At 48.4% G+C, this 12,066-nt stretch overlaps 1 protein-coding gene across 1 annotated transcript in view; it reads right to left on the reverse strand.

Annotated features, from left to right (window-relative positions):
* Nucleotides 1–1,153: 1,153 nt before the first annotated feature.
* Nucleotides 1,154–12,066, reverse strand: part of HCN2 (hyperpolarization activated cyclic nucleotide gated potassium and sodium channel 2) — a 53,942-nt gene continuing 43,029 nt past the window's right edge. Inside the window, exons 7-8 of the mRNA XM_075611499.1 lie at nt 9,440–9,604; nt 1,154–4,300 (exon numbers count right to left, since the gene is read on the reverse strand). Of these exons, the coding sequence (XP_075467614.1) occupies nt 3,396–4,300; nt 9,440–9,604 (1,070 nt within the window). The 3' untranslated portion in view covers nt 1,154–3,395. The remainder of the gene's footprint in view (nt 4,301–9,439; nt 9,605–12,066) is intronic.

Below are 12,066 nucleotides of genomic sequence, written 5' to 3' on the forward strand. Positions count from 1 at the left end.
AAAATATAAAGGATCAGTGGGAGAGGATCCCTGTGCACAGCCTACAAATACTAGAGATAAAGTATCGACAGCATAGAGTGAAGCACCAAAAGCAGCCTATTAAAACCCTACAGATAAAGGATTTTTATAATATAATATATATATATAATTATATATAAAAATAGCACTGACAGTGTATACAGCGCTATACATAGAATTTTGGAGGCACCATTATTCACTGCCCCAACAAGCTGACACTCATGTTAGTGCCCACGGTCACAGTGAGACTCAAACCACGTTCATCCTATATCAGCCCTACAGATAAACAATCAGCTGCTGAGGGAGGAGATCCCTGTAAACTGCTTATAGCAACCCTACAGATAAAAAGGTCAGTGTCACTGCAGTTGGAGGGACACACTGGATGGTCCATCGTCACCCTGCGCGGGGAGGGACAGGAACAGCCAGACTCCAGAAATGTCAGTTTATTGCACACACAGATTTGAACAATTTTGAGAACCGGAATCATTAGCTCAGTAAAGTGCAGCCTCTGACAAGCGCGCTCGCAGACGCTCTGCTCTCCATTCTATCCCACACATCAGTGCGTGTGTCCCCCATCCCCAAAATACATTCAAGAGGGCGTCCCGCCAGCTAAGGACAGCCTGACCAGCGCCAGGAAGTAGGGGGGACAGCCCCTCCTCAAACAGGCGCTGGCCTGTGTGACAGGAGCCTCACTATTACGGGGATTCGCCGTATATATTTATATTATTATTTTGTTACAAGTGCTTTCAGGAGACCCTACTGAGGGAGCAGTCCCACGTACCAGCCCAAAAATGCAAGATTGTATATTTACAAATAAAAATTCCAATATCATTTCTTTAAAAAAAAAATGTTATCTCAGAGCAAAAAAACAAAAAAAGAATCACTGTTGCATCTGGAATAATTTTGTACGGGGCGGGAACACTATATATCAGCTGCTTAGAAGCTGGCTAGTGATGGTCCCGTCCTTACCACAGACTAGAAGAAAGCAGGGAACGAGAAGCTCCGCCTGAGGACAAGCAGGGTGGATGGGTGGGGTGGCAATATCCCAACGGTTAAAATACATTGTAAAGTATAATTATAATTATAATTGTTCTTGTATAGCGCTGCTAGTTTTACGTTTACAGTATAGATTTTTCACTGCCGTTTGTTCACTTTGGTCCTTGGTGGGACTGCCCCTCGATAGAATGCCATTCTATGCAGCAGTGTGCTGCAAAGCAGGGCTGAAAATGTGCTTTGCAACAGTCTGCAGGGTACCACTATCACTGCCATTATTAAACCCCAATATGTAGCCATGGGACCCTAATAAATCTATATTTATAGGATAGCTTATTAGTGAACCCCACCTGCCTTATAACAAAGAGTATAGTACACATTATACAGATATATATGTATATCATAATATACAGGATGTGTCATATACACATTATGGCTTCCTAAGAGGCAATCCAGGGGATGATGAAACTGAAGGAGACCAGATGGTAGCAGGAGTGGGATATTTCAGGACAAGCTTTGGTACATGGAATCCTGCAGATTTGTGGTTACTCAACTGATCAAGTATCTTGGGGAGGTTGGTTAAAATGTTAAACCTCCACCCTCCCCCCCGTCCTCCTCTATTACACCTCAAAGTTAAAGCAGCAGTGACTTAAACAGGTGCAATCCCTGCCAGCAGACCAACAATACTGGTTAAAAAAAAAAAAAAAAGCCATCACAATCTTACGGGCTTCCTTACACAAATGTAACCAGAAATAACACAAATATTTGGCTATTGTGGTTTCTGTGGAAAAGTAATCTTATATTCAGTTGGGGGGGGGGGGGGGGGTGCTTGACAAAGAATTTACTCAAACTCTAGCTGTCCCTGGAAGTCCAAGAAAGATAAGTAGGGAGGAGACAGGGGGGTTTTCCTGCGCAAACTCCTGTTCAGCACATAGTGATATCACACAGAAAGGAGCAGCCAGAGGAAATCAAACCCCTCCCAAGTCTCAGCTCTAGGTTAATAAACTGACTTTAAATAGTGATGTATAATTCCTTCTAGTTGTCGGAGTTCTGTAATAAAGATGTGACCCCCTTAAATGTGTCGCCACCACTGGGTCATTTTGGTCCTACAGGGGACGGCACCTTTAACAGTCTTTTTTTCATCCTATTCCCCAAAACGTCCCGCAGCTTGCAAACTTGGAGACACATTTGCATGAAACATATATAAGATAAAGGCGGGTACACATTAAACATGGCCACACACGCGGCAATTATAATCCTCCCAGCAACGTCCAAAAGGTGGTGTCTAGTGGTAAAGATGCCAAATCGTTATCTAGCAAAGACTCCACCTTAAAGCTGCAGTTCAGTCAATATCCTGCATGTGTGGTTTTTTTAATAAATCAGTTCTGTAGTAAGAAAAAATACTTTTAGCATTTTCTGTTTATAAAAAAACAACTTTGAAAGACCAATTTTCTTGTATTCTATTTTAACAGCCATTTGCTAAGGCACTGCCCCTTCATGTCCTGTCACAAGCCCTGGCACACCCTTTTGTCAGCCCTGCCCTCCCTCTAGCACATGTCAGTGCAGGAGTGCTCATGAATATTCATGAGCTTCCACTGAGAGACAGAAGCAGAAGAAAAACAGATCCCTTCACTAATTATGTCACCAAATTTCGCCGATCAATACATGGAGAACGAATAGACCGGCAGCTATACAGTTCTTTAGGTAATTAGAGATTGCCCACATGAAACTATTGAAGTAAAAAAATAAATTAAAAAAAAAAAAAATAAAGACTGAACTGCAGCTTTAACGGGTTTCCTTAATGAGCAGACGTTGAAGTTGTAAATCAGATATAGGAGACCCCAGGGGTCAAAGGATAATGGTACCGAGAAGCACAAAACACCGAGACTTATTGTTTCATTCCCAATGCCAGAGTACTGCTGCTTTTTATCAGCTCTAAACCTCCGTTCCACTATCGGCAAAAATCAAAATAAGACCATTTTAATAATCCCTTCCAACATTTACGCTTTCCTGCCTAAAAACAGCTTTCCAAAAACCTATTCCCATCCTACAGTATGACCAGTACCGCTGCTTTACCTGACGCGCCGCTGGCTACTCCTTTCCTTTGGGATCTGGGAGGGGTTGTGTGGCCGACTGCTCTCTCTGGAGACGCCACTGCTGCTTTAAGCCACCCACTGCTGGGGGGATTCAGGCCCCCTAACCTGATAACCCCATCACTGCCACAGGGTCCTGCAACGCATTGCGGAGCAGCGAATGGGTTAATATCGACTTGCAGGAAGGGGCACATTTAAGTGCTTATGCCTCCACTCCTAATTGCCTGCCCCACTGCCTCTTTCCTGCCCCCCGCCTTCCCTGGAAGGGTCGGGGTATACTCTGTCACACAGTCACAAGTTAGCAGACAGCCGTCCCCTCACCGGGTCAGTGTCTGGGGCACTGACCACCGAATCCTTCCTTCCCCCTCCGACCGCGCCACCCCCAGAGTCCGATGCCCCCCCGATCGAGCCAGAAGACAGCTGGTGGGAGAGTGCCAACCGTGCCGGCACGGGGCCCCTCGCCCCTAGCTGGGGCCCAGACGCTCGCTTTGCCCCCCGCCCAGAGGAGATGAAGCCCCCCTCGCCCGCAGGAGCAGCTGGGGGGCTGATGAGCTGCGATGCCCCCTGGGGAAGCGAGGGCTGTGATGCGGAGAGCGGGCGAGACTCCCTGGTCAGGGTGGCGGAGTGCAGGGAGTGGGTGCTCTTGTGGACCGAGAGGCGCTGGGGGGAGCACGGAACCCCCGAATGGGTGAGGGAGAGCTGGGAGCCTGTCTGCCTTTGGGCCGGGTAGGCAAAGTTCCGGACAACCTGCGGTGACTGTAAGGGAGGGCTGGGCACAGCGCTAGCAGGGGTGGGTTGGCGCTGCTGCTGCTGTTGTTGAGGGGGAGGCGGGTGATGTTGTAGCAGCTGCAGAGACGGTTGGAACAGGGCAGGGGACACAGAGAAGGCGCCGGGCCCCCCCTGAGCATAATGCAGCCGTCTCATGATACGGGGGGAGCCCACCAGGGGGCTGGCCATGGGGGGGCAGAAGCTCATGGCCACAGCCTGCTGCAGGGTGGCAATAGCGGAGGGGACCTGGACCTGGGGCTGGGGGCAGGAGGCGTACATGCCGCCCCCCAGCTGCTGGAGCTCCGCCTGCTGCACCATCTCCCGGTCGTACTTGACGATTTCCTGGATGATCTCGTTCTCTTGGTTGTTGAAGACGCCCGAGTTCAGGTCGTGCTGGACTTTATGCATCAGGATCGAGTTCTTCTTCCCTGTGGGATAAGACAAAATGGCCAGTATTTAATCTCCAGATGGGGTGGGTGGGGGAAACGATCCTCTGGTCACTTAAGGTCCCCTATAACTCCTCCGATTGCCTCGTATACCCATTACATATTTTAAACAAAACACAAAAAGAACGCACACAGCGCACCAGGGATGAGGTCATTCAATATTTAATAAGATCTCAATGGATCATCTGGTTAAAATACCAGTTAAAATCTCAATAAGCAGTGGATATAATTAATCAACAAATGTGAAACGAGTGAATGATGAATACAACTGATTACGATAAAGTGAAAAAAAAAAAACCGTGAACAAATGAAAAGCAATAATTCCAAGAATGATGCAATACACAATAAATATAATGCAAATACACGTAAAGTGACAAATACTCCGATGAGTGAAAAGGGAACAACCCACAAAGATAAATCAATACACCACCACAAAATAAATACACATTAAAAGGGCAGTAATCAATATGAACAGTGCATGTGCTGTGAACTATTACAGATAAACACAGTAACACAAAGCAAGAGACACCCCAATGATTTCAAAGGAAAAACCATAAAAATGACCTAAGAAAGGCCCCAGTTGGGGAGAGAACCACTAACCGGAGTCTCAGACGGGACACCCAGGGAGCTGATGGTGATGAAGGTCCGGACTGCAGCTGCACCTCGGTACACGGATCACCGCTGGTACTTTCTGGTATGTGCCTTCCACCAATGGGCGAGCGCGCTAGGACAGCCTCACGTGACCACGACGCGTTTCGTGCTACGTACTTCGTCAGGCACCTACCAGAAAGTACCAGCGGTGATCTGTGTACCGAGGTGCAGCTGCAGTCCGGACCTTCATCACCATCAGCTCCCTGGGTGTCCCGTCTGAGACTCCGGTTAGTGGTTCTCTCCCCAACTGGGGCCTTTCTTAGGTCATTTTTATGGTTTTTCCTTTGAAATCATTGGGGTGTCTCTTGCTTTGTGTTACTGTGTTTATCTGTAATAGTTCACAGTACATGCAATGTTCATATTGATTATTGCCCTTTTAATGTGTATTTATTTTGTAGTGGTGTATTGATTTATCTTTGTGGGTTGTTCCCTTTTCACTCATCGGAGCATTTGTCACTTTACGTGTATTTGCATTATATTTATTGTGTATTGCATCATTCTTGGAATTATTGCTTTTCATTTGTTCACGTTTTTTTTTCTTCACTTTATCGTAATCAGTTGTATTCATCATTCACTCGTTTCACATTTGGTGATTGCATTTGTTGATTAATTATATCCACTGCTTATTGAGATTTTAACTGGTATTTTAACCAGATGATCCATTGAGATCTTATTAAATATTGAATGACCTCATCCCTGGTGCGCTGTGTGCGTTCTTTTTGTGTGTTTGGAGATGACCCCTAGGGGTTCTCTTTTTTTAAGGATATTACGGGGAGTGACTCCTGTGCACCAAGCAGCAGGGATTGGCTTCCAGAGTTCAATCAAGACAGCACAAGTGCGGATTCCCGAATTGTGTCTATTACATATACCTCCTCCTACTGCTCCATATAACAGCTCCCCATAACTCCTCCTACTGCTCCATATAACAGCTCCCCATACCTCCTCCTACTGCGCCATATAACAGCTCCCCATAACTCCTCCTACTGCTCCATATAACAGCTCCCTATAACTCCTCCTACTGCTCCATATAACCGCTCCCTATAACTCCTCCTATTGCCCCATATAACCGCTCCCTATACCTCCTCCTATTGCCCCCTAGACCTCCTCCTATTGCCCCATATAACCGCTCCCTATACCTCCTCCTATTGCCCCATATAACCCCTCCCTATACCTCCTCCTATTGCCCCATATAACCCCTCCCTATAACTCCTCCTATTGCCCCATATAACCGCTGCCTATAACTCCTCCTATTGCCCCATATAACCGCTCCCTATAACTCCTCCTATTGCCCCATATAACCCCTCCCTATAACTCCTCCTATTGCCCCATATAACCGCTGCCTATAACTCCTCCTATTGCCCCATATAACCGCTCCCTATAACTCCTCCTATTGCCCCATATAACCGCTCCCTATACCTCCTCCTATTGCCCCATATAACCGCTCCCTATAACTCCTCCTATTGCCCCATATAACCGCTCCCTATACCTCCTCCTATTGCCCCATATAACCGCTCCCTATACCTCCTCCTATTGCTCCATATAACCCCTCCCTATAACTCCTCCTATTGCCCCATATAACCGCTGCCTATAACTCCTCCTATTGCCCCATATAACCGCTCCCTATAACTCCTCCTATTGCCCCATATAACCGCTCCCTATACCTCCTCCTACTGCTCCATATAACCGCTCCCTATAACTCCTCCTATTGCCCCATATAACCGCTCCCTATACCTCCTCCTATTGCCCCCTAGACCTCCTCCTATTGCCCCATATAACCGCTCCCTATACCTCCTCCTATTGCCCCATATAACCCCTCCCTATACCTCCTCCTATTGCCCCATATAACCCCTCCCTATAACTCCTCCTATTGCCCCATATAACCGCTGCCTATAACTCCTCCTATTGCCCCATATAACCGCTCCCTATAACTCCTCCTATTGCCCCATATAACCGCTCCCTATACCTCCTCCTATTGCCCCATATAACCGCTCCCTATACCTCCTCCTATTGCCCCATATAACCTCTCCCTATACCTCCTCCTATTGCCCCATATAACCGCTGCCTATAACTCCTCCTATTGCCCCATATAACCGCTCCCTATAACTCCTCCTATTGCCCCATATAACCGCTCCCTATACCTCCTCCTACTGCTCCATATAACCGCTCCCTATAACTCCTCCTATTGCCCCATATAACCGCTCCCTATACCTCCTCCTATTGCCCCCTAGACCTCCTCCTATTGCCCCATATAACCGCTCCCTATACCTCCTCCTATTGCCCCATATAACCCCTCCCTATACCTCCTCCTATTGCCCCATATAACCCCTCCCTATAACTCCTCCTATTGCCCCATATAACCGCTGCCTATAACTCCTCCTATTGCCCCATATAACCGCTCCCTATAACTCCTCCTATTGCCCCTTATAACCGCTCCCTATACCTCCTCCTATTGCCCCATATAACCGCTCCCTATACCTCCTCCTATTGCCCCATATAACCTCTCCCTATACCTCCTCCTATTGCCCCATATAACCGCTGCCTATAACTCCTCCTATTGCCCCATATAACCGCTCCCTATAACTCCTCCTATTGCCCCATATAACCGCTCCCTATACCTCCTCCTATTGCCCCATATAACCGCTCCCTATACCTCCTCCTATTGCCCCATATAACCCCTCCCTATAACTCCTCCTATTGCCCCATATAACCGCTGCCTATAACTCCTCCTATTGCCCCATATAACCGCTCCCTATAACTCCTCCTATTGCCCCATATAACCGCTCCCTATACCTCCTCCTATTGCCCCATATAACCGCTCCCTATACCTCCTCCTATTGCCCCATATAACCTCTCCCTATACCTCCTCCTATTGCCCCATATAACCGCTGCCTATAACTCCTCCTATTGCCCCATATAACCGCTCCCTATAACTCCTCCTATTGCCCCATATAACCGCTCCCTATACCTCCTCCTATTGCCCCATATAACCGCTCCCTATACCTCCTCCTATTGCTCCATATAACCCCTCCCTATAACTCCTCCTATTGCCCCATATAACCGCTGCCTATAACTCCTCCTATTGCCCCATATAACCGCTCCCTATCACTCCTCCTATTGCCCCATATAACCGCTCCCTATCACTCCTCCTATTGCCCCATATAACCGCTCCCTATACCTCCTCCTATTGCCCCATATAACCCCTCCCTATACCTCCTCCTATTGCCCCATATAACCCCTCCCTATAACTCCTCCTATTGCCCCATATAACCGCTGCCTATAACTCCTCCTATTGCCCCATATAACCGCTCCCTATAACTCCTCCTATTGCCCCATATAACCGCTCCCTATACCTCCTCCTATTGCCCCATATAACCGCTCCCTATACCTCCTCCTATTGCCCCATATAACCTCTCCCTATACCTCCTCCTATTGCCCCATATAACCGCTGCCTATAACTCCTCCTATTGCCCCATATAACCGCTCCCTATAACTCCTCCTATTGCCCCATATAACCGCTCCCTATACCTCCTCCTATTGCCCCATATAACCGCTCCCTATACCTCCTCCTATTGCCCCATATAACCCCTCCCTATAACTCCTCCTATTGCCCCATATAACCGCTGCCTATAACTCCTCCTATTGCCCCATATAACCGCTCCCTATAACTCCTCCTATTGCCCCATATAACCGCTCCCTATACCTCCTCCTATTGCCCCATATAACCGCTCCCTATACCTCCTCCTATTGCCCCATATAACCGCTGCCTATAACTCCTCCTATTGCCCCATATAACCGCTCCCTATAACTCCTCCTATTGCCCCATATAACCGCTCCCTATACCTCCTCCTATTGCCCCATATAACCGCTCCCTATACCTCCTCCTATTGCTCCATATAACCGCTCCCTATAACTCCTCCTATTGCCCCATATAACCGCTGCCTATAACTCCTCCTATTGCCCCATATAACCGCTCCCTATACCTCCTCCTATTGCCCCATATAACCGCTCCCTATACCTCCTCCTATTGCCCCATATAACCGCTCCCTATAACTCCTCCTATTGCCCCATATAACCGCTCCCTATAACTCCTCCTATTGCCCCATATAACCGCTCCCTATACCTCCTCCTATTGCTCCATATAACCGCTCCCTATAACTCCTCCTATTGCCCCATATAACCGCTCCCTATACCTCCTCCTATTGCTCCATATAACCGCTCCCTATAACTCCTCCTATTGCCCCATATAACCGCTCCCTATAACTCCTCCTATTGCCCCATATAACCGCTCCCTATAACTCCTCCTATTGCCCCATATAACCGCTCCCTATACCTCCTCCTATTGCCCCATATAACCGCTCCCTATACCTCCTCCTATTGCCCCATATAACCGCTCCCTACACCTCCTCCTATTGCTGCACAGACTATAGCCAGTGAGGGTCCCTCAGGCCGCACATTATAAGGTGTTCTTACCGATCCTGTCCAGCCGGTCTATGGCCACCGTCTCGAACGCGCGGCGCATCATGGGGTACTCCTCCAGCACCTCGTTAAAGTGATCCACGGAGAGCGAGTAGAGCCGGCAGTATGTGTCCGAGCGCACGCTCGCTGTGCGCCGGCCCCGGGTCAGCAGACAGATCTCTGCCGGGGGAAAGTGACCAATCACAAGTGCCCCACTCCGCATGCGCCACCTGCATTCATCACCACCAGATCTGCCCTTTGTTTTTAACCCTCTCCCTGCCAGAGGGGGCTGCAAAGCGCCATACATGCAACATAAAGCAGGGACCCGATTAACTCACGGCAGTGACGCACTTAATGGCGCAATCCCACCTAGCCACCCAAACTACAACCATTTGTAAACCACTGAACAATCTAACCAGCGTCCTTAGATGAATCTAACCACGCTAAAAGCAAAGATCTGGCTGCTTTTGTATCTCTAGACATTATTGACAAACTGCATTTCCTCAGGGGGCTTCTGTTAACCAAGTGCTTTCCTTGACACTCATTCCACGCTGTTCTTACCAGAGAGCCAATAAAGATGAGGAGGGGGGGGGGGGGAAGGAGAGGCTGGGGTGCTTCATTGTGCAAACTCTCGCTGAACACACAATGACTTCTCCTAAATGGGAGTAGTCACAGGAAATCCAGCCGTATGTACAAACTGCCGCGATATAATGGATTTAACAATACTTCAAGGTGTCAGATTTCTGTAATAAAAAGGTGTCGGTCACCCAGATGTGATCCCTTAAACATGTCACTGCTATTAGTACACTAAAGGTTCCAGGAGGGATGGCTCCTTTAATGGGTTACATTAGATTGAGAGACATCTGAAAATGGGAGGGGTTTAACTTCCCTAGCCCCTCCCCTTAGTGATGTCACCGCGCGTTGAGCAGGACCACGCATAGGAAAAGCGCCTCCTCCCCCCGGCTGGTCCCCTCAATCAGGTAACAGGGGAAAGGCAGGGGTGGGCAACTCCAGTCCTCAAGGGCCACCAACAGGTCAGCTTTCCACGATATGCCTGCTTCAGCACAGGTGGCTCAGTCATTAACCTGACCTGTTGGTGGCGCTTGGAGACTGGGACTCCTGCTCCACATGAAAAATTTCCCCTTACCAACTGATCACAAAAGATTGGGTGACGATTGTATGCCCTCTCCTGAGTATTGGATTACTGTGGGGACATTAGGGCCCATATATATCCAGCAAAAGTGGGGCCGCTTAGGGTCCCCAAAACCTGATCTGCATTAAAGGAAAACGTCCAGTTGAAATGAATATTTTTTTCTGTAAAAATGTCACCTCCTTTGCCCCTAATGGTTTAAAGTATTATGGAAAAAATACATCTACTTGTTGGATTGGAAGACATACGTCGCCAATCCCCTAAATCAGGGGTGCGCAAACTTTCCCCGTGCGTACCCCTGCCTGCTCTCCTCGGTGTCTCGCCACCCCCCCCCCCCCCCGGCCCTGGCATCAAATGACGCGCAGACTCGTGTAACGTCGCCATGGCAACGTGACCCGCGGTGTCATTTGACGCCGAGTTACCATGACGACATGTCGCTGGAAGGTAAGTGCGTTAAAGAGGCCTCGCACGGTCCCCCGGCATTTAATTGCGCCCCCCAGTTTGCGCACCCCTGCTCTAAAGCTACCCTACAGTACGTGCCCCTGTTCATAATTAACTTTGGTTAAGAGAAGCTTCCCATTTAAAAAGCCCCAAATCAATATCTAATATATATATATCTAATATATATAATATCCATCTCTCTCTATCAAAGCCAGTGGGTCTTGTATGTCTGTATTTTGCATGAGCTCAATAGGGGACATCTTAATGCACATAGCCTGGTGGCAGATATGGAGTCAGATAGCTAGAACGTTTAGACAGAAGGAAGATGAAAGAAAGCGAAGTTAGTTAGTTGACCGTGAGGAGAAAACTGGCGATGTAGATGTAGAGAGGCAGAAAGAATTGGGGCATCATAAGGTATTAAATGAAAGATGCAGTGAAAGAAAGAAGGGGGAGAAAGAAAGAAGGGGGAGAAAGAAAGAAGGGGGAGAAAGAAAGAAGGGGGAGAAAGAAAGAAAGGGGGAGAAAGAAAGAAGGGGGAGAAAGAAGGGGGAGAAAGGAAGAAGGGGGAGAAAGGAAGAAGGGGGAGAAAGGAAGAAGGGGGAGAAAGGAAGAAGGGGGGAGAAAAAAAGAAAGAAAAAAAGAAAGAAAAAAAGAAAAAAGGAAAGAAAGAAAGAAAGAAAGAAGGAAAGAAAGAAAGAAGGGGGGAGAAAGAAAGAAAGGAGGGGAAGAAAGAAAGAAGAGGGAGAGTGGGGAGAGAGAGCGGGGGCGGAGAGAGGGGGGGGCGAGAGAGAGGGGGGCGCAAGAGAGGGGGGCGCAAGAGAAGGGGCGCAAGAGGAGAGAAAGTGGGGAGGAGGGAGAAAGGAGGGAGGGGGGGGGGGAGAGAGAGAGAGAGTGGGGAGAGGGAGAAAAGGGAGGGAGAGGGAGAGGGAGAGGAGAGGGAGAGGGAGAGGGAGAGGGAGAGGGAGAGGGAGAGGGAGAGAGGGAGAGGGGAGAGGGAGAGGGAGAGGGAGAGAGAGAGAGAGAGAGAGAGAGAGAGAGAGAGAGAGAGAGA

Source organism: Ascaphus truei, chromosome 8, assembly GCF_040206685.1.
Source record: "Ascaphus truei isolate aAscTru1 chromosome 8, aAscTru1.hap1, whole genome shotgun sequence".
Taxonomy (NCBI): Eukaryota; Metazoa; Chordata; class Amphibia; order Anura; family Ascaphidae; genus Ascaphus; species Ascaphus truei.